Here is a 23,717-nt window from a genome sequence, read left to right as displayed (position 1 = left end):
ACAGTTCTGTATGGGGCAAGAAGTTGGGAGCGCTACCAGAAAGCCTTTTTTTTTCTTATTAAAATTGAAAACTAAAAATGAGGTAGACTGACAATATAGTAATTAATAAATATGAGTTTATGAAATTCTTAATCGCAAATCCTGAAATGGTTCTAGTTTCTACTTGATATCAACCAATCTAACTCCAGTGACAGCTATTATAATGGGTAAAACACTATGTATAGTCCCTATTCTTGTATCAAGAAGTAGAGCATTTTCATTGTTTTAGAAGAAACATGTAAGGAGATTTCATCACAAGCTGGCAACTGATTAGATGGGCAAGCCCACTTGGGGCAACTCTTCAAACTTGAGTCACTATGTCAAAGAGGCTACTACTCTTCAAGTGTTTCAGGTCTTGAAATAGAATCATGACCCAAAAGTGATCACAACCTAGCAATAAAATTACTTAATGACTCAACCAGAGTTTATTAATTTATAGTGGTGCTATCAGTTTCCAATGAATTTCCATTAAATTCATATTCCCCATGCAAGACACCTCTCTTTCTGCTATCAAAGTACCTAAGAAGCTAAATTAATGAATCAGGAGGTTATTTAATAAGCACAAACTCAGAACAAGAGAGGGAGACATGGCCTCAAAGAAAGATATCCCTTGAGCTCTAAAAAAGCAGCATAAAGTATCACTAGCCTGCCTCTTCAGTGACAAGACTCCTTACCATCCCAGATACAAAGTCTCTTCTTATGGACTATCTTCCTTCTCTGATTCCCACTTTCAACGTAACCCATTTCTATTCTTTTAACACAGGGTTTTTTAGATATATTAAAGTCAATGATTAAAATCCAGTCGAGTTGTATTTCAATCTACTCACGTTTAATTTAAATGGATCACATCTCAGAGTTCTAAGGGCACCTCACTTTCCCAACTTACAGACTTGTTTTTACTAAAAACCTTAAAAAAATACAACTTTGGGAAACCACAAAAAAAAGGGAATAGCAGGGGGAGCAAACAAGAGGAAATTAGAGCACTTCTCTTCTGATGCATTCAATAGGTTTTGAAATAACTTTAGGTTACAAGGACACTATAAAAGTTACATTGGAATAGTCCAGACACTAAGAAACGTGTACTCTGGTTTTTCAAGGGATGACAAGCGAAATATAGAACTACTCTTTCCTACTCCTCTCATTTCTGCTAACCATGAAAATAAAATGTACCAGAATTCATCAGCATGTCTGTGAAACTGACCCAACAATGTTCAATCACCCTCTGATTTGTCATCGTCAAAAACTGTTCAAAATTAACAAAAAGTTTTCTAAATCAAAGCAGACTGAATTTTGTAACGGCTTCCCCATTTGTCTCAGAAATAAATGAAACACAGGTCTCTTCAAGTTTTAAAGAGTAACAACATGCGACTGACCTCCCATAACCAGATGAACACTAAATACATTTAAAACTCCTGTTATAAATGGCCCATGGAAATTGATACCTGAGACTTGACACGTCTTGTTCTCTTTGGTAGAATGTTCATTCTTGTGCCTGGCTCTGGGGAAGTTTGGACATCATTGCCAAGAACCTCAGGCTCCACTTTTTCCTTAAGATCTAAATTAGGCATTTGTACGCCCTAAAGAATCAGAGCACAGAAAGAGAGCAGATTCACTGATAACAGATCAGATATGAGACTCAGGGGAAAAATAGTATATTTACAATAAATCCCTAATGCTACATGAAACCAGATGGCAAATCTCCCACCAAACTGAGCTATAGATTCAAGTTAATCCCTATCAAAACCTAGCAGGTTTTTGTAGAAACTGAGAAGCTGATTCTAAAATTTATGTGGAAATGCAAACTGTTTAGAAATTCTAAAGTTTGAGGACTTACACTACTGGATATCAGAACTATAAAGCTACAGTACTCAAGACAGCAAAGTATTGGTGTTAAGGTAAATATACAGATCAAAGAACAAAACAGAGACCAGAAATAAACCCACATGTTTAAAATCAACAGGTTTACAACAAAGGTGCCAAGGTAAATCAATAGGAAAAGGGTAGTCTTTTAAACAAATGGTGCTGGTACAACTGGATATTCATATACCACTCTGCCCATCAGAAAAAAACTTACTTTTATCTTATACTATATACACACACAAAAAATAACTCAAAATGGATCAAGTCCTAAATAAAAAGGCTAAAACTATAAAATATCTAGATGAAAACAAAGAAGAAAATCTTTGTGGTCTTGTGTTAGGAAAAGGTTTCTCAGCTATTAACAACAGAAAAACAACCCATAAATGGGGAAGGAAAAATAGTATCAATAAATTACTCTTCAAACAAAAACACCATTATAAAATGAAAAGATAAACCACACACTAGGTGAAAGCATTCTTAAAAATCACTTTCCGATAAAGAACTTGTATCTAGAACATTCAGTGAACAAGTATAAGATGAGAAACAACCCAATAAAAAAAGATTTGAACAGACACTTCATAAAGGAAGATAAACAAATGGCTAATGTGCACATGAAAAGATGCAGAACACCATTAGTCATTAGAGACATAAAAATTAAAACCACAATGAGATACCACCACACACCCACTAGAATGGCTATAAGCAAAAAAACTGACAATACCAACTGGTGGCAAAGACGTGGAGATATTGGAAGCCTCTACATTATTGGTGCAAATGTAAAATGGTTCAGCCACTTTGGAAAACAGTTTGGCAGTTTCTTAAAAAGTTAAACATAAACTTACCATATAACCCAGCAATTCCATTCCTAGGTATCTACCCAAGAGAAATGAAAACATATGTCCACACAAAGACTTGTACTTGAATATTCACAGCATTATTCATAATAACCATAAACTGGAAATAATCTGTCCATCAACTAGTGCTGGATAAACAACTATAGTATATCCATACGGTGGAATATTATTCAGTCATAAAAAAGAATGAAGTACCAATACATGCTAAAACATGAATGAGCCTTAAAAACACTAGGCTACATGAAAGCAGTCAGACACAAAATCATATATTGCATGATTCCATCTATGTGAAATTTCTAGAAAAGGCAAAACTACACAGCTTTGTTTAGAGAAAGTAGATCAGGAGCTGTCTAGGTTTGGGGGTAAGAGCAGGAACTAACTACAAACACACACAAAGGTACTTTTTGGGCTGCCAGAAGTGTCTGTAAAACCAGATTGTAGTGTTTTATTTATTATAGCTTACTGACTGTGTATCTACAATGAGTGAATTCTATGGCATATAAATTACATTTTAATAAAGTCATTTAAAAATATATAAAACGAAGAGAAGTAATCTTTCAAAAAGCTTAAGCCAAAGAACCCATTTTAAATAACTAAGAAAACACCCTTTGTTTCCATCATCCTATACCTTGTAAACTACCAAAAATAGCTGATTTTTAAACTACACCTTATTCCCCCAAATTTTGGTACCTCGCACACATAGCCAACTGTTAACTAGTTATGGTGAACACAGTCTAAAGAGTGTACTTGGCAGACCGGACTTATCCACCCCTAAAAAAAAATACATGAATAAATAAATACATATCTCACCATAAGGCTGACACCAGACTGGAAAAGCTCATATGGGTAGAGAATTCTTTCATAGTGTGACTTCAAAAGAGACCCAGTTCCTTTTCCTGGCAGATATCCCAAGCGGCTACCCACTTTAGACCATTTCTTTTCTTTGGTGACCATTTCAAAACCTCCTTTGCTGGCAACAATCTGAAAAGAAAGTAAAAATTATTTAGGGAAAGGAGGTAGATTCATGCATTCTGACTTTACATGTTGACTGATAAACACAGAAATTATTCTGGGCCTAGATTTCAAATTTCCTTTCAACAAATATCTGACAAAACTGAAACTTGTCAACATTTTAAAGTATGGAATGAGATGATTTTTTTAAGTTTTAACCTTTATTGTTTAATTAATGCCATTGTGCCTACTTTAAATAAACCAGGCATTCAAAATCATTCAATGAATTTACACTTTGCACATTATGTACCTTGAGAAAACGAAACACATATATGTCTCCATACCCGTAAGGAACTCAACATGTAAAAATTAAATACAGACCAAAAATAGACATGAGAATAAATGTCATATAAAAGAAACATAATTTCTGAAATTAAAAAATATACTGAAAAAAACTAATAAAATTTTTAAAAACTCTCAAGTAAACAGTGGATTCATAGGATATTCTGGAAAAGAGGCTATAATTTTTCATAAGGAAAAAAGTTCTACATGGAAGATTATAAGGAATACTATGGAAAAATCACATTATATATTCCAGTATTACATTTACTGGAATGTAGTGTAGAATGTCTTAACATAGAAAGTGATGAGATAAACTGGACATTTGGCAGAATGTTCACATCAAATCTAACACTGTGTATAATCTATATGTATCAAGGCCCCCTATCTTTTAGAAGCTGATATTGTATATCTCTCCCACTCTAAAATTTAGGCAGTTTTCAGTTTCACTGACAACAGAATATAAAGGACCATGACAGAGTTACTTAAACTCAAAAATAATTCTCTTCTTTGAATATGCATTACTGCATTTTACTGTATCAAAACAGTTAAAAAAAACCACACAGAATTATCACATGATCCAGCAATTCCACCTCTATGTATATGCCCAAAAGAACTGAAAACTGGGATTCAGGCAGATGCTTGCATATCAATATTCACAGCAGTATTATTCACAACAGCCAAAAGGTGGAAACAACCCAAATGTCCATCAAGAGATTAATGGATAAGTAAAATGTGGTATACACATACAAGAAAATATTATTCAGCCACAAAAAAAGGAATAAAATTCTGGTACGTGTGACAACTTGGACGAACCTTGAAAACATTATGCTAAGTGAAATAAATCAAACACAAAAGGATGAATGTTGTATGATTCCATTTATGTGACACACCTAGAGTAAGCAAATTCTTAGAGCAAGTAGAATGAATAGAGGCTTTACCAGGGGCTACAGGGAGGGGTAAGTTCTGGAAATGGATAGTAGTAATGGTTGTACAACATTCTGAATGTACTTCATGTCATTAACTTGTACCCTTAAAAAATGGCTAATTTTCTTACATGGATGTTACCACAATTTTATTTTAAAGGCTAAGAGCATGTACTCTGGATACTCAAATACTAGCTCTGCTACTTAAGAGTTGTATGACCTTGGGTAAATTATATAATTTGCATCTAAAATTCCTTACTACTTAAAAAGTTGTAATAAAAGCACCTATACCTGCCCTGTCCAGGTGAGTCAGTTGGTTGGAGCACTGTGCCATACACCAAAATGCTGTGGGTTCAATGCCCAGTCAGGGCACATACCTAACACTGAAGGTTCAATCCCTGGTCGAGGCACATACAGGGGGCAACCAATCAATGTTTGTCTCTTATACTGATGTTTCTCTCTCCCCCACTTTCTCCCCAACCCAGCTTTCCTCTCTTTCTAAAATCAATAAAACATATTCCTCAGGTAAGGATTTAAAAAATAGTACCTATACCTCATTATGCAACTGTTGTGAGGATAAATGAAATAAGTAAAACATGAGAAGCACCAGGACTCAGTAAGTGCTATATCAATAATTATCTGTATTATAAATGTCTGTGTGTGTGTGAGGGGGGGACACACATGGTATAAATAAGTTAAGAAAATGTTTTCAACTCATGTGATCTAGGATACCATTATAGACAAAGAAGAACCTATAGCCAAAGTAAATTTTTCTCTAGTGAAGTATCTGAAAGCTTGGTAGAAACACACACAAGTTCACACGCACAAGAGCTGAACACATCTCTAATTCTTCAGCTTCTCTTATCATAGCCTCAGAGTAGCTCCTCTGTCAAGACCTAACCAGGAAAATTATAAAGAGAAAAGAACGTATTTTCAAATTTTGTAGTGCAGAAGACAATGAGGGTAGCTTAAATGGAGGGCTGTCAGGAAGCAAATGGATAAATTAAAATGCCGTTCTTTATAGGGCACCAATCAGCATGGCAATGATGAACATAGCCCAGTACCGAACCGGAAAACTGATCGGACGGGAGGCGGCACACAGGGCCCAGGCATGCAGCAGGCTGGCATTGTACCTAGGCTGCTTTAAGGCCTGCTTTCGCTAAAACTCCCTCACCCTGAGTTGTTAAGACTGCAGATGTTTAATGTATATCTCTGAAGCAACTCCCTAAAGTCTGTGATAAGCCGTCCCAAGGATGGAATGTAACCAGATCGATCACTTTTAACATTCCCTTGCATTTGCAACATTTTTTTCTTTGTTATCTGTAAGAAGGAATCACTTAAAGTAAGCCTAAGTATAATAAATGAGAACCTTCTTTGATGTAATGCTACTGGAAAGCAATAAAAGCCTGTCTAGGCAAGGGTCTAGGTGCTCTCTCTCTCTCAGAGAGTGGCCATGCCGTCCCTTTTTCTCCACAGGACTTCTGCAGTCCGTGTGAATTTGTTCATCGCAGCCACAACATACAGGCCCCATTGGTCAGAATCTGCATCAGTTCTTTCATATACTTCCAGTGCTTCTACACTATCAGCTACTGTTCTAGGTGCCTGACATATCTCTGTGAATAAAATAAAAATATTTGCTTTCATGGAGCTTACATTCTATTAGAAGACACACAATAAACATAATATGTAAATTTTGAAGTGCTAAACCCTGTGGAAGAAAATTTAAAAAGCAGTTAAAAGGCCTCATGAGGACATGCAGCAAGGCAGCCGCTGGCAGACCAGGTGAGGCAGTGGCTGGGCAGCTGGCAGAGCAGACAGTCCCACATTCGCATGCGGATAAACTGGAGAGTGAGACAGTCTGCGCAACACAGGGTCCCAGTGTGGGGAAATACAGCCTTAAAACCTTTGAATATAAAATCCTGTGAGGGTTGAGGAGGCCAGAGAAACTCCCAGCCTCACAGGAGAGTTCGCTGGAGAGACCCACAGGGTCCTAGAACATACACAAACCCACCCACATGGGAATCAGCACCACAAGGGCCAATTTGATTGTGAGTAGTGCGGGAAGTGACTGAAAACCGGCAGAGAGCAGAGCAAGCAGCATTGTTCCCTCTGGAACCTCTCCCCCACATACAGCGTCACAACGCAGAGACACGCGTTGCTGCGCCCTGGTGAATACCTAAGGCTCCACCCCTTACTATGTAACAGGTGTGCTGAGACAAAACAAAATGGCCTAAATGAAAGAACAGGTCAAAGCTCCTGAAAACATACAACTAAGTGATGAAAAGATAGCCAACCTCTTAGATGCACAGTTCAAAACACTGGTGGTTAGGATGCTCACAGAAATGGTTGAGTATGGTCACAAAATAGAGGAAAAAGTGAAGGCTATACAAAGTGAGATAAAGGAAAATGTACAGGAAACCAACAGTGAAGGGAAGGAAACTGGGACTGAAATCAACAGTTTGGACAGAAGGAAGAAATAAATATTCAACCAGAAAAGAATGAAGAAACAAGAATTCAAAAAAAATGAGCAGCTTAGGAACCTCTGGGACAACTTTAAACATCTGAATCATAAGGGCACCAGGAGAAGAGGAAAAGCAAGAAATTGACAACATATTTGAAAAAATAATGAAGGAGAACTTCCCCAATCTGGCAAAAGAAACAGACTTCTAGGAAGTCCAGGAAACTCAGAGAGTCCCAAAGAAGCTGGACCCAAGGAGGAACACACCGAGGCACATCATAATTATACTACTCAAGATTAAAATGAAGGAGAGAATTCTAGAAGCAGCAAAAGATAAGGAGACAGTAACCTACAAAAGAGTTCCTTTCAGACTGTCAGCTGATTTCTCAAAAGAGACCTTACAGGCTAGAAGAGGCTGGAAAGAAGTATTCCAAGTCATGAAAGGCAAGGACCTACATCTAAGACTACTCTATCCAGCAAAGCTTTCATTTAGAATGGGAGGGCAGATAAAGTGCTTCCCAGATAAGGTCAAGTTAAAGGAGTTCATCTTCACCAAGCCCTTATTATACAAAATGCTAAAGGGACTTATCTAAGAAAAAGAAAATAAAAAATATGAACAGTAAAATGGTAACAAACTCAGTTATTAACAACCGAACCTAAAACAAAAACAAAAATCAAACTAAGCTAAAAACTAGAACAGGAACAGAATAACAGAAATGGAGATCACTTAGAGGGTTTTCGGAAGGGAGGGGAAGGGAGTAAATGGGGAAATGGTTCAGGGGATAAGAAACATTAAATGGTAGGTAGAAAATAGACAGGGGGAGGTTAAGAATAGTATAGGTCTACAGGAAAAGTAGAAGCCAAAGAACTTATATGTGGGACCCATGGGCATGAACTAAAAGGGGGGAATGTGGGTGGGAGGGGGTGTGCAGGGTGGAGGGGAATAAAGGGGGGGAAATGGGGCAACTGTAATAGCATAATCAATAAAATATATTAAAAAAAGAAAATTTCAGAAATAAACAATTCATAAGTTTTAAATTTCAAAAAAAGGCCCCATGAGTAGAAGAATGAGTGTAAACTGGAGTATTAATTAATTGCAAAAAGATTCACGACAAAGGTGAAATCTGAGCAAAGATGTGAAAGAAGTAAAGCAGTTACCCAAGGAAATATACAGGAACTAGCCAGACCAAGGACTCTAAGTTGAGAAGCATGCCTAGAATGTTTGAGGAACAATAAGGAAGCCAATGTGGCTAAAGCACAGGGAGAGGAATACTTAAGGAAGTCAAAGAGGAAACAGAAGTCCTCTCAATAATCTTTACTATCCAATACGATTATCAGCAGTGCATAATAATCTGCTTTGTAGTCAAAGCACTTCAAGCTAAATTTCCATTAGTGAGGATACTTCAGATTACTGGCACGTAGCTGTGAAAATGACAGCCAGCAGAGTCATGGTATGATCAAGTAATAAGACTAAGCTATCTCACAAAGAAATCAAAACCATGAGTTTGGCTTCATGTATACAACACTCTTAACAATCTAACCATCACTAATACTATAAAAACACAAAACCTTACACTTGTTTTTATTCCTCTGACAGATTCAAGGATTACCATGCATAATTTCAAAATATAAACCATTTATTCCAAGCATTTGCAATGCAATATATCACACCACTGTCACTACAAAAATATCAATAAAAAATGCCCTATAAAAAGATACTTGACATACACTTAAACTGGACACAATGAGGAGACGCCCTTTATGAAAACTTGACCAAAGAGTAATGTCAATCAAAGCCAAAATTTCAATCCAATGACATACTAAGTCTGGCTAGCAAGAAACAATTATAATAGACATAAAGTAGTAGTAGTAGTATTATACTTAAAACCTCCTTCTCAAAACGCCACAAAAAAAAAAAAAAAAAAAAAACAAAAACAAAAAAAAAAAACAAAAAAACAGTAAAGGAACACAAAGGCATTAATTTCAAGAGGACAAATACAGCAAGAGAAAGCAGGTATACAAGTAATTACCTAGCCAACAAAAAAACCAAGCACCTGCAATTAGAAGAAAGCCAAGGAGTTTTTGCAACATAGAACCTGAGAAGCTTATGAAATGAAAGCAGCAGTACCTTTAAAATTAGGGATGGCAATGAACAAACAGGAGTGACTGAAAACCTGTTTTTAGACCTGATGGTCTAAAAGCAATTAGACCATCACCACTAATTACAGCCAAACAACTACCCCTTTCCAACTCCAGCAGAAGACTGGGGATTTATTCCCAGGAGAGTTTGAAAATAAGGGACTCTACCCTAAGAAAGAAACAGGTATGTGGATTACAGGGTCAGCCTAACAGTATAATCAGTCTAATAGTCTAACATTGGTATAGTAGTCTAACATCCAACTAGTAAGAGTTCAAGTGGAAGAAATTGTCAAAAAATACAAGAAAAGTCACAAGAACTAAGACATGGGTTCAGACTAGAGAGGTTATCAAGTAAAATAAAAATATTGAATAAAAATAAACACATACTAATGAACATTACATGAAATCTTAACCACTGGGAATGAAAATTAAACTCCTATGTCTTCAAGAAAAAAAATCACACAGAAAGGAACAAGAATTAATATAGCATCATTCTTTTCAACAGCAATACAGAAAGCTACAAGATTATGGAGTAAAGCTTTCAAAATAATGAAGTAAAACCATTTACAACTTAAGACTCCTAAACCCCAACAAACTACCAATAAAGTTTTAGAGCATTTTTAGACAATAATTTACATCCCTGAACAGTCTCCCTCCAGAGACTATGCTTGCACCTTTCCCTTCCTTCTCATCTCCCCATATAGGTATGCATCTCCTAAACTCTAAGGGACCCCCCACAAGACTTGCAACCAAGGGAGCAATGGGCAGTGGTAACCCATCCTAGGCTTACCCGCTGAAACTGTGTCCTGGTCCTTCTTTCTCTGACTTCCCAGTGAGATGACAGCAGCCCCACCTTGGCTCACTTTTTCCTGTAATGTTTATAGAGAGCCAAAGCAGCCTCCCCTAGACTCTCTCCTGTTGCTTTTTCTATCCTAGGCCCTTCTCTGTTTCACTGTGCACCGTTTTCATAAATGTACTCTCAAAATCAACAAAGAAATAAAGTACATCTCATTTACCTTCTTAAACTATTAAGAAGCTCATTAAACTATTGAATAGTAGAAGAAATGTTTCACCAAAGTAAGAGTAAACTAAGTAAGAGAAAGATCTGAAACAAGGAGAGACAAAGGAAATTCCCACAATAATAACAGTGAAATAAACTCCCAGGCTGACAGCTGACCTTAAAAAAAAAAAAAAAAAAAAAAAAAAAACCACAGTCTGGATTGCAGCAGAAAACTCCAGAGAAATGACTACAAAAAATAAAACTGACAGATGATCTGATAGGTAAAACCATACTGAGAGATTTATACATCTGCTGAAAAATCTGAAAACAAATTTTTGATAGTTATAAACAAAACATACAAAATGAGAAAAGGGGATTATTTACTGATAGGAAAATTAAAAATGACATAAAAAAATCACAGCATACTACGAGACTTAAAATACCATCACAATAATAATTTTTGATTAATAAAAAATTTATCTGCCCTGGCTGGTGTGGCTCAGCGAATTGAGTGCCAGCCTGCGAACCAAAGGGTTGCCAGTTCGATTTCCAGTCAGGGCACATGCCTGGGTTGCAGGCCAGGTCTCCAGTGGGGGGGCATGTGAGAGGCACCCACACACTTATGTTTCTCTCCCTCTCTTTCTTCCTCCCCTTCCCCTCTGTCTAAAAATTAATAAATAAAATATTTAAGAATAAAAAAATAAAAATTAAAAATGTATCTAACCACACTAGAAGCGACAAGGAGAACTGAAATTTGTGAGGATTTAAATTTCTTATACCCATTTCCCAATTCTAAGAGTAGAAAATCAGTATATAATATTTAAAACTGAAAAGTTAAGAAGTAGTATAATGAACATATTAACTGGACATACAAATATCAAAATCAGAAACAGCTAAGAATTGAAAGTGATTAGCTCTGAGGAGTGGGAATGGGAATGAAAGGATAGAGGAGAATGCTGCTTTTCAAAAAAACTTTTAAGAGACAGAATGAATTTCCTGACTCAGTACTTCTGGTCAAGATGGAGACAGAGGTAAACACATGACGCATCCTCACACAACTATAGTAAAAATTACAACTACAAAACAAGTATCACCCAGATTCATCAGAAAATCGAGTTGTATGAAAGTCCAATCACCAAGGATTTAAAGAAGCCACATTCATCCAGACGGGTAGGAGGGATGGAGACATGGAGAGATGTGCAGAAGTGGAGAGGCGTGGAAAGGCTCAGAGAGGTAGTGGAACAGGCAGTCCCACATTCACGTGTAGTAGATAAAAACTGGGAGAGATACCTCAGGAGCAAATGATCCCAGCCCCAGACCAGATCACCCAGCCCAGGGTTTAAGCGCCAGTCCCCATAACTTCTGGCTGTAAAAACCAGTAGGGGGTTGGGACAGTGGAAGAAATGTAGGATTCCCAGAAGACTCCTCTGAAAGACTCACAAAGGTCTCAGGACTTATGCAGACCCACCCCCCTCTGGGATTCAGCACCAGGGCAACAGCTAGAAGAGGACAAGTGGCATATGGGGGAAGAAATTCAAGTGAATGGCAACAGGATGTGTGCTAGGGGACAGCTTCCTTCCAAGCAAATCTCTGGAGGACAGGCAGCAGACTGACCCCTCTCTAAGCCCTCCACCACACAGAGCCACAAAACAGTGAAACAGCTTGCCCTGCCGTGGCAAATTACCTAAGGCTCCAACTCACACAATTTATACGTGCACTTTTCTACCACAGGCCATACTACTAAGTCAGGGAGTGAAAGCAGCTCTACCTAACACACAGAAATAAACACAAGGAAGCTGCCAAATTGAAAGACAAAGAAATACAGCCCAAATGAAAGAACAGAACAAAACTCCAGAAAAGAACTAAACAAAATAGAGATAAGCAAACTATCAGATACAGAGTCCAAAACACTGCCTATCAAGATGCTCAAAGAACTCACTGAGTACTGCAACAGCAAAAAAAAAAAAAAAAAAAAAAAAAAGAGCCCCAGGCAGAAATTAAGGTTGCAATAGGTGAAATAAAAGTCTACAGGGATCCAAAAGTGGAGAGGATAAAGCCAAGAATCAAATCAACAATTTGGAACACAAGGAAGGAAAAAGTATTCAATCAGAACAGGATGAAAAAAATAATTTAAAAAAAAGAGGAGAGGCTTAGGAACCTCTGTGACATCTTTAAACATACCAACATCCAAGTCATACGGGTACCAGAAGGAAAAGAGGAAAAGCAAGAAATTGAAAACGTATTTGAAAAAATAATAAACGAAAACTTCCCTATTTGGTGAAGGACATAGAGATACCAATCTAGGAAACACAGTGAGTCCCAAACATGTTGGACCCAAAGACCATACCAAGACACATCATAACTAAAATGCCAAAGGTTAAAGATAAAGAGACAATCATAAAAGCAGCAAGAGAAAAGAGGTTTAAGACTGTCAGCTGATTTCTCAAAAGAAACTTCGCAGGCTAGAAGGAACTGGCAAGCATTCAAAGTAATGAAAAGCAAGGACCTACAACCTAGATTACTCTACCCAGAAAAGCCATCATTTAGAATGGAAGGTCAGATAAAGTACTTCCTAGACAAGGCAAAACTAATGGATTCACCACCACCAAGCCACTGTTATATGAAACATTAAAAAGAACTATATTATATAAAAAATAAAAGATTAAGGCCCTGGCTGGCGTAGCTCAGTGGATTGAGCTCGGGCTGCGAGCCAAAGTGTCGCAGGTTCGATTCTCAGTCAGGGCACATGCCTGGGTTGCGAGCCACGGCCCCCGGCAACCGCACATTGATGTTTCTCTCTCTCTCTCTCTCTCTCCTTCTCCCTCCCTTCCCTCTCTAAAAATAAATAAAATCTAAAAAAATAAATAAAAATAAAAATAGCATAATATTTAAAAAATAAATAAAAATAAAAGATTAAAACTATGAACATTAAAATGGCAACCAGTTGAAAACTATCAACAATTGAATCTAAAAAAAACTAAGCCAACAAGCAGAATAGGAACAGAATTACAGATATGGAGATCATCTGGAAGGGTATCAACTGGGTGGGGGATGGGGGAGAATAGGGGGAAAGTGCAGGGATTACGAAGTACAAATTGGTAGGTACAAAATAGACAGAGGGAGGTTAAGAATACTATAGGAAATGGAGAAGCCAAAGAACTTATATGTACAACCCATAGCCATGAACTACGGGGGAGAGGGGGGACAGAACTGCTAGAGGGAATGGGGGTACTAGGCAGAGGAGTGTAAAGGAAAAAACTGGGACAACTATAATAGCATAGGCAATAAAATATATTTAAAAAATTAATTTCCTTGCTGCACTGATTATAAACAGTAATTGTTATTGTAAAACTCCATTAAATTACAGACATCCCAGTAACACTTTTTATTATCAAAAATAAGGGAGGAAGACAAAGTGATTTAATCAAAACAGGAAACCATCACACTGGCAATTTGATGACTCAGAAGACTGAAAAGTTGCTTCCCATTGAAAAGTAGTTTAAGTAAAAGTGTTTCAAAATCATGTCTACAACACAAGCTCAAAAGATGCTCATCATCTGTCAGCCAAAAAAAACCTTTCTTTTAAAGGGAATATCTTATAACCTAAAAAATATCAGCAGTCTCAATATTTTTTCTATTTTTCAGCCTGAGCTTCTTGCTAGAAAGTAAAACGTCATGCTAATGAAATAGTCACCCAATGAGAAAGATCAGAATAGTGGTTACTTTTGGGGAGAAGTACTGACTGGAATAGAAATGAAGGAGCCCACTAGAGTGCTGTAAATATTTTCTATCTATCTGGGTGATGGTTCCACAGGTGTACACATATATAAAGGCTTACTGGATTGTAGATTTAAGATTTGTGTATTGTGCTCTAAGTTATACCTCAATATAAAAAAAAAAAGATCATGTGGTAAGAGGCAGCAATCTCACTATGTATTTACAGAACAAAACTATTATAAAGTATAAACATAGTAACTACAAATCAAAACCTGTCTGCCTTTTATCTTTATAGCTCAGTTTTATAAGTATTTCCAAAGGTTAAGGGAAATATAAAAACAAGACTCCAATAAACCCCAGGACAATCAAACTTTACCCTTAACATATCTGCAATACATTCTCTTAGTACTAAAATAAGATATACTTTATTAGTAGTATTCTCCCTTTGCACAAAAAGGAACTGGATTTTTTCAAGATAGAGTTAAACAGTCCGTTTACCAAGGATTGTGAACTAGGTATTCAGATTAAGTTAATTCTAAAGCCTCTTCCCAATTTTTAAATCCTACAACTCTAGCCTTGACCTGTGTGGCTCCCTTGGTTACAGTGTCATCATGGGTTCAAATCCCAGTCAGGGCACATGCCTCAGTTGCAAGTTTGGTCCTGGTTGGGGCACATGCGAGAGGCAACCATCAAAGCTTCTCTCCCTCTCTCTCTCACCCCTCACTTCCATTTTCTCTCTAAATCAATGGGCATATCCTCAAGTAAGGAGTTAAAAATTAATTAATTAAAAAAAACTCCTACAACTCTACAAATGCAAGAATGCAACCTAATTTATCATTTAATTAAACTTCATGTTTACTTTTTAATTGTTAAAAAAGACAATTCTTAAAACAAAATTTTTTATCCTAATGGTTTCACACAAGATATAAACCCATCCCTCAAATTCACTATAACTTGCCCTTTGGTATATCATAGGTTTTCTTTTCTTTTTTTTAATTTATTTATTTTTTTTTAGAGAGGGAAGGGAGGGAGAGGGAGAGGGAGAGAGAGAGAGAGAGAGAGAGAGAGAAACATCAATGTGCGGTTGCTGGGGGTTATGGCCTGCAACCCAGGCATGTACCCTGGCTGGGAATCGAACCTGGGACACTTTGGTTCCCAGCCCGCGCTCCATCCACTGAGCTATACCAGCCACGGCATATCATAGGTTTTCATACAACTGTACTAGATAATTCTCAGTACAGTGCGCTTAATGATATCATTACCTTATTGATATGTATAAAAAATAATCTGATATGTATAAAAAAATCTGCAACGTATTTTAGCATAAGATTACACTTCCTAGAAATTTTGGTATGTAACAAAATTTCTAGAGAATTCTGACCTGACGTTAATTTTTATTTTTATTTTTTTAAAGATTTTTATTTATTTATTTTTAGAGAGGGAAGGGAGGGAGAAAGAGAGAGAGAAACATCAATGTGCGGTTGCTGGGGGTCATGGCCTGCAACCCAGGCATGTGTCCTGACTGGGAATCGAACCTGTGATGCTTTGGTTCGCAGCCCGTGCGCTCAATCCACTGAGCTACGCCAGCCAGGGCTTTAATTTTTAAATGTATCATAAAAACAACTGTAATTTTCTTTTTTCCTCGAAATGAAATCTTCCAAAAATTAACTCTGTAATTTATTTATTTTTAAAGAGTGTTATGTATTTATTATAAAGAGAAGAAGGAAGAGAGAAAGAGAGGGAGAGAAACATCAGTGTGTGGTTGCTTCTCGTGCACCTCCCACTGGGGACCTGGCTTGCAACCCAGGCATGTGCCCTGACCAGGAATCAAACCAACAACCTTTCAGTTAGCAGGTCGGTACTCAATCCACTGAGCCACACCAGCCAGGGGTGAAATTCCTAATTTTATAAATTCACTAACTTCTGCTCCAATTTCTAGACCCAGTAAAAACCTCACCTTGCTCAAAGCATACAGATCCAGGATTTTCCTCTCCACCACAGGGATCTTCAAAGTAGATCCTTGAAGTTCCCAAAATTTTGCTAGTTGATCCAAGAAGTCCAGTCTCACTCTGGTCATTGCCTAAGATTATTAAAATGCAGAAATCAGAAATAAGAACTGTATTATAGTTGAAAATAAATATGTATTACTTAACACAAGTACTAATTTATCTAAAGAAATCCAGGCTTTTCATTACTGTTCAGTCCAACGCTGTATGGTAAGCTAAATAAAGCAAAATATTTCTAACAGATATTATTTATTAAGGCAAAAAATTATTGCAATATATGTGAACAGTTCTCATATTATCAACCAAAGCAATTTTTTGGAAAAAGTTGGCTTAACTTTAAGCTAACCAGAAAATTTGGTAGATCAAATTAATCTGTTTCTAAGCATTCTGCCATTTCATCTGTAGATAACATGCATAAAGTACACCAACTGTGTACCTCATGGTATCAAGATCCTTCATCAAGTATCTAATTACAAGAGACTAAAAGAAAAAGATATATATTAAAAATCTCAGAAAATGTTTTAGGAGAATCAAGGAAAAAACAGCCTCAGCATGACATATTAAACCTTAGCTAAGATATCTCTTTTGTATGTTGAAATAGTTTTCTACCACACTAAAGATCTTCTGAAAATCTTGAAGAATAACAATTTTTAAACAGAGAGATTAGTCAAATTTAAAGGGAACTCTTAATAAATCAGATTAACTTAAGATTTTAATTTAAAAATTTAGAATTAAAAATTTTTCTGAAAGGTTGTAAACCTATCTCCCCATAAAAAACTCTGAAAACTAGGTTTTTTTGATAGAATTTATTAATAAACTATTTTCCAAAGACCATAGGAGACAATCTTCCAACATCAACAAAAAATTTTAGCAAAATAATAAATATTAAAGAAAGTACAGAGCAAGACAACAGAGCAAGACAACAAACAAGATTATCGAGTTCCTGCAAAGATGGAGGCATAGGTAGAAACCTTTTCCTTCCTCACACAACCAAAAGAAGGATAACAACCAATCCAAAAACAATAAACCACCAGAAGTGCCAGAAAATCAAACTGCATGGAACTCCAAAAACCAAGGAGTTAAAGAAACATTCACACAAACCAGTAGGAGTGGAGATGGAAGAAAGCAGCTAAGCAGAGAGCACGCAGCGAGGTGGCAGAACATGCTGGCAAGGTGGGGCTGGCTGAACAGAAAACTAAAGACTCAAAGCTAGCTGTAAACTACTGCGGGGGGTTGCCACGACAGGAGAAATTCCCAGTCACACACCAGAGAGTTCGTTGGAAAGAGGGGCTAGAGCAGAGCAAACCAGCAGCACTATTCCCTCTCTGACCCCTCCCCCACAAACAGCGCAGGAAAGAGGGTTGCCCCACCCTCATGAATATCTAAGGCTCCACCCCTTACAACATAACAGGTGCGCCAAGACAAGGGAATATGGCCCAAATGAAAGAACAAATCAAAACTCCAGATAAAGAGCTAAGCGACAAGGAGATAGCTAACCTATCTGATGCAGAGTTCAAAACACTGGTAATCAGGATGCTCAAGAACTGACAGACACCGATCGCAAAATGAAGGAACAAATGAAAGATACCCAAAGTGAAATAAAGGAAAACATACAGGGAACCAACAGTGAAGGGAAGGAAACCAGGACTCAAATCGATGATTTGGAACAAAAGGCAGAAATAAACATTCAATCAGAACAGAATGAACAAACAAGAATTGAAAAAAATGAGGAGGCTTAGGAACCTCTGGGACAACTTTAAGCACTCTAACATCAGAATCATAGGGGTGCCAGAAGAAGAATAAGATCAAGAAGTTGAAAACTTACTGGAACAAACAATAAAGGAAAACTTTCCCAATCTGGTGAAGGAAATAGACTTGCAAGAAGTTCAGAGAGTCCCAATGAAATTAGACCCACAGAGGAACACACAAAGGCCCATTATCATTAAGTTACCCAAGATTAAAGGTAAAGAGAGAATCTTAAAAGCAGCAAAAGGAAAGGAGTTACCTACAAAGGAGTTCCCATAAGGCTGTCAGCTGATTTCTCAAAAGAAACCTTGCAGGCAAGAAGGGGCTGGGAAGAAGTATTCCAAGTCATGAAAGGCAAAGACCTACATCTAAGATTGCTCTATACAGCAAAGCTTTCATTTAGAATGGAAGGGTAGATAAAGTGCTTCTCAGATAAGGTCAAGTTAAAGAAGTTCATCATCACCAAGCTCTTTTTTTTTTTTTAATATTTTATTTATTTATTTTTAGAGAGGGAAGGGAGGGAGGGAGAGAGAGAGAGGGAGAGAGAGAAACATCAATGTGCGGTTGCTGGGGGTTATGGCCTGCAACCCAGGAATGTACCCTGGCTGGGAATCGAACCTGGGACACTTTGGTTCCCAGCCCACACTCCATCCACTGAGCTACGCCAGCCAGGGCTACCAAGCTCTTATTATATGAAATGTTAAAGAGACTTATCTAAGAAATAGAACATCACAAACTATGAACAATAAAGTGACAAGTTGTGCTAAACTCACAACTATCAACAACTGAACATAAAAAACAAAAACTAAGCAAATAACTAGAACAGGAACAGAGCCAGGGAAATGGAGATCACATGAAGGGTTTTCGGGGAGGGGGGTGCAGGGAGGGGGGTAAAAGGTACAGGGAATAAGAAACACAATTGGTAGGTACAAAATAGACAGGGGGAGGTTAAGAATGGTATAGGAAACAGAGAAGTCAAAGAACTTGTAAGTACAATCCATGGACATGCACTAAGGGGGGGAATGCTGGAGGGTTGTGGGGTGCACGGCAGAGGAGGGATAAAAAGGAGAAGTAAATTATAAAGGAAAAAAAAAGTACAGCTGAAGAGTTCCAGGTTTCTGAAGGTAACTAAACTGGATATTTCAACTATGAAAAATATGGCTAGAGGTAGTTTCCCATAATCTCAGTTAAGTAGAAACACTGTAATAACTACTTAAAACAATTGTTTTTAAGTAAGAAACTTCCTTCCATTCAGTCCCAATTAATGTTAACTCTGAGCTCTAATACATGAACTTCTCAAAGTTCTCTATCAAGAGCCCTGACATAAAAAATGAATCAGGAAGTAGCAATGGTGATATAACACTCACCTCAAGTTCATTCAGGCGCTGGACTCTGGGTGTGAAACGAAAGCTTTTTACTTCACATGCAAATGGAGGTTGCCAATCCTAAATGGAAAGATTTTTTTTATAGCATATTAGTATGTAAGCAAGGGATGCATTATTCCTTCCCTTAATTTATACTCATTGAGTTGTCACAAATCATGACAACAAGAAAACTAAGAAGTCTTCTTTATTATATTCTAGATAGAGTAATATTTAGATAAAATATTATCTCCAATTATTTATCTCTAGTAGTATTAAAATTATTTTATCTATAAATCCTCAAATCCCACAAGTACTATTTTTATATCCCTCAATTATGCTTTCCCCAATTAATCAAGTAGAATGCAGTGAACATGTATCTCAATACAATGTGTAATAAACATCCAAGTTTGAAAATTAAAAAGAAAACAGGATTTGAAAGAAACAACAAAGGGTATGAATAAAAAGTAATTTTTAAACTACTTATATAATTGGATTTTCTTTTCATTCATGTATAATGTGACACAGCACTTTAGAGTCTATGTGACATAAATGTTTTGTTCAAAGCCCAGCTCTGGGCATCCAAATATTAAAAAAAAAAAAAGGTAAGCCCACAGAACAGGGATAATTTCCAGATTGCAGATGCAGATGTAGTATAACTAAATGAGACAGCATACTGCAAGCATGGTTCTTGAGAAAACAGTTTAATTTGGCCTAAATACCATAGTTTACCATATATATATATATACACACACACACACACACACACACACACACACACACTTTTTTGCCCAAATTTTTGAGAGAAAAATAAGGATGTTCATTACACATGGGCAGTACTTGAAATACTTTGTATCTGTTCCTGTATTTTATAATTATTTGTTACATAGAATTTCTTATACCATAATATGTTCAAAAATAAATGCTAAAATTCCTTTATAATACAAAAAACAAGTACCTAAATATAAATAAATATGTAACTGAATTAAAAACTAAAAGAATTGATTTTTTCCCCTGTAAGTTTGGGCCAAAAATGTGGATGTGCATTATACACAGGAGTGCATTATACATGGCAAAATATGGTAATAGTAAATCTATTTTAAAACCTGAGTAATCAAAAATATTTATCCTACCTTGTAAACTAAAGAAATCCACCAATATTGTAATTAAATTAATTGTGATGAAATTTTCAATAGTGTAACATAAAAAGGTAAGGTATATTACTTCAACCTTCTTTTAAGTAATAAAAAACTTTTCTTTTTTTACCAAAAGGAACCTTAAAGAGAATTTCTAATTCATAAAGGCAATAGAGTAAATGAAAATATGGTTTAGAAAAAAACTTCAGTGCGTAAGGTTTCATCAGCACTAGCTAATTTTGATAGAAAAAGTTAAATGAAGCTTCTGGAGGATGGCAGTGCATATAATCATAACTCATCATAGCAATTATCTAATAATGCTTTGCTTTCACTTTATAGTCTCTCTCTCTCTCTATATTTTTTTTTTGAGAGAAGAGAAGGGAGGGAGAAATAGGATGAGAAACATTGAAGCACCAGGAATACATAGATGGGTTGCCTTTCAAACGCCTCCAACTGGGGACCTGGCCCACAACGCAGGCATGTGCCCTGACTGGGAATCAAACCTGACACCTTTCCGTTCTCAGGTTGGCATTCAGGTTGCCACTGCGCCACACCAGCCAGGGCAATAGTCTGTAATCTTAACCAAAATCATTTAGCATAATGGGAGTAGCATGTCAGGGTTTTAGAAACAAACATTTCTATCTGGGTTCTTAATCTACTTTGCCATTTGCCCAAGATCATACATTTGATATAAGTTATTTAACTTATCCAGACTTGCCTCATCTGTAAAATGAGGCTTCATTCACCTAGTAAAGCTTCAAAGAATATTAACTGAAATAATCTGTGGGTGCTAAATTAGCTCCTCCCTCTTCCCTCCCAACTAAACTCTTTATTCACTGTGGTGCACACACACTATGGTAGTCTTCAGTGAGAGCAAATGCCTTTTAAAACACAATACGAGTAACAGTACTCAACATTTTATTTGTACTACTAGTAGACAAAACATAAAGCAAGGCGTCCCTTTCAAGAAGCACTAAGGCAATGGTTCACAAACTTTAATGTGCATTAAGAATCATCTGCGAGTACTTGCTAGAAAAGCCGATTCTAGATCATACGGAAACTGATTCTAGTCTGGGAATGGGGCCCAGGGATCTGCATTTTAACAAGCATATGGTTGACTCTTGTGCAGGTGGACCAGGAACGTCATTTGAAAAGCAGTGGAAAAGCAAGGGGAAAGGCCCCAGATACAATGGGTTAAGAATCTTTTGACCTTGAACAAATCACTCGGTGTCTTGGGGCACAAATTCCCTCAAAGAAAGGGTAGTATTTGCTTTTTTTTTACTTTAAAGACTGAGGTAATTAACCTATAAACAAACCCAGTTATTTGCAATAATTGCGATTCGTAAATCTTTCATCCACCGTTCCTTATATCAAAAGATTTCAACGTTTTCTTCTACATCAGTCATTAATAAATTCTTCCTAATCCTCTATATTTTAAAAATAAATGCTGCTCCTTCTCTTCCCCTGGGAAGACTATCATTTAAGCAGTAATCTGTCTGGGGTTCTTGTTTGGTGATACCATCCTTGGGGACAACTAGAGCTCAGATTACTGTTTAAGAAACCTTAGCCCTCAGATGAGGCCTGCAAATACCTAGTAAATAAAGCATTAATAGGGCTTGGATAAAGAAATAGCCGACGTTTTACTACCTTACCGTAATGAGGATGGTACATGAGTGTAGGATGTGTCATGCCATAATACTTCAAACACTTTGTCGGTCAACGAAAGGCCTAACGCCTTTTGTTACCCTTGCCCACAATCCAAGAAGAAAAGTGTCAGTCCCCAAGTTCTAAAGGGGAAAGGCCCCAGATACAGCACTCCCGCGTTCGGACAAGCATACGTAAGACTGCAAAAGAAATCAAGGCAAAAGCATCCCAAAAAATATGGCTCCTAGTGGTTGAGAAGTAAAGGAAACTAAATACAAAAAGAGAGGACTGGAAGAGTAAAACTCCACCGAGTCCCCCACTCTCTTCTTCCCTGTCCTCAGACGCCGGTACCTTGGGCGGTCGGATTTTGCAGATGCCGGTTTTCTCTGCCAGAGGCCGGATGCGGCCGATAAAGCTGAGCGGGTCTGTGAACTCCTCCCAGCTGGGCTCAAAGACTGGGCACTCCGGTGGTGGCACGAACTCCGATGCGTAGCCCCCGGACCCCACGCCCGCCATGGCAATATCCTGAGGGCCCCCGTGGGGCAAACAGGTGGAGAAGGGGTGGCTAAAGCCCACCGAACTCTTTCACGTCCCCTGACGGGGACCGAAGCTCATCTTCTTGGGCAAGAACTGAACAACACAGACACCCTGAAATCGCTTCCTCCTTTCGTTTGTTATTGTTTCCTTCGGGGCTTTTCCTCACAGGACTAGGACTTTTCCGGAAGTTAACGTACAGTCAAATCCCTCCGCCACCCCAAGAATAGAATCCCTCCGCAGCAACAGGACACCTCGTTGTACAACCTTCCTTCTTCCTCCGTTTCCCAGCAACCCAGTGTTCCTTGTCTTCTTCTCTGGGAAGGTTCCGCGCTGTCCAACAACTTCAACCTACACACCCTGGAGGTCTCTGAGCTCTCCTTGTGGGGTGAGAAGCACTCGGGTTTGAGACTGGACGCACTCTTCCGGCGCGGAGGAATGCGTAATGCTGGAGAGGGCAAAGGTTTTCCTTCCGTTGTGTGGGGGCCGGAGTCAGGAGAGGAAATCCAGTTCGCCTTTGTGTTTAAAAGGACGGAAAAACAGACTTGGTGTAACCTGAGCCACCTCACCTCGCTGCCGGTTCAAGGCAGGAGGCTTTAACTTGTCTGTGTTTTTCCAAGTAACTTTTTCAGGTTCTCTTGTTTTTAGTCCTTTGACTCTTAGTGACTCATAACAATCTCGGCCACTTTATATCCGCCGCATCACCATAACAGGTTCGTGTGGAACCCGTTCCCCAAGTCCTGTCGCCTTGCAGAATTGATTTTTATCCACATAGAAGCAACGGCTCCTGATCTTGCTTTTCCAACTGTTGCCAACCCCCAAGTCATCTGAACAGCAGCCACTTTACTTTGGCACTACATACTACGTAATCTTTTCTCAATTTGCTGTAAAAGCTATGGCAACTCTTCAGTCCCTGTTTGTCAAAAATCTGTATGTCCGTGTCCATCTCTACTTCCTCTAAATTGTGGACAATAATGTAGAAATGACTAAAATCGTGAGAGTGTGTT

At 37.7% G+C, this 23,717-nt stretch overlaps 1 protein-coding gene across 1 annotated transcript in view; it reads right to left on the bottom strand.

Annotated features, from left to right (window-relative positions):
• Positions 1 to 23,150, bottom strand: part of KDM5A (lysine demethylase 5A) — a 111,866-nt gene extending 88,716 nt beyond the window's left edge. The window contains exons 1-5 of the mRNA XM_028531963.2: positions 22,528 to 23,150; positions 19,403 to 19,480; positions 16,241 to 16,363; positions 3,564 to 3,734; positions 1,482 to 1,616 (exon numbers count right to left, since the gene is read on the bottom strand). Of these exons, the coding sequence (XP_028387764.1) occupies positions 1,482 to 1,616; positions 3,564 to 3,734; positions 16,241 to 16,363; positions 19,403 to 19,480; positions 22,528 to 22,692 (672 nt within the window). The 5' untranslated portion in view covers positions 22,693 to 23,150. The remainder of the gene's footprint in view (positions 1 to 1,481; positions 1,617 to 3,563; positions 3,735 to 16,240; positions 16,364 to 19,402; positions 19,481 to 22,527) is intronic.
• Between the last annotated feature and the right edge of the window lie 567 nt (positions 23,151 to 23,717).

The sequence above is a fragment of the Phyllostomus discolor genome, chromosome 2 (genome assembly GCF_004126475.2).
Source record: "Phyllostomus discolor isolate MPI-MPIP mPhyDis1 chromosome 2, mPhyDis1.pri.v3, whole genome shotgun sequence".
In the NCBI taxonomy this organism is placed as follows: domain Eukaryota; kingdom Metazoa; phylum Chordata; class Mammalia; order Chiroptera; family Phyllostomidae; genus Phyllostomus; species Phyllostomus discolor.
The sequence above is the reverse complement of the archived record's forward strand: the minus strand, read 5'-3'. Positions and strand labels throughout refer to the sequence as shown.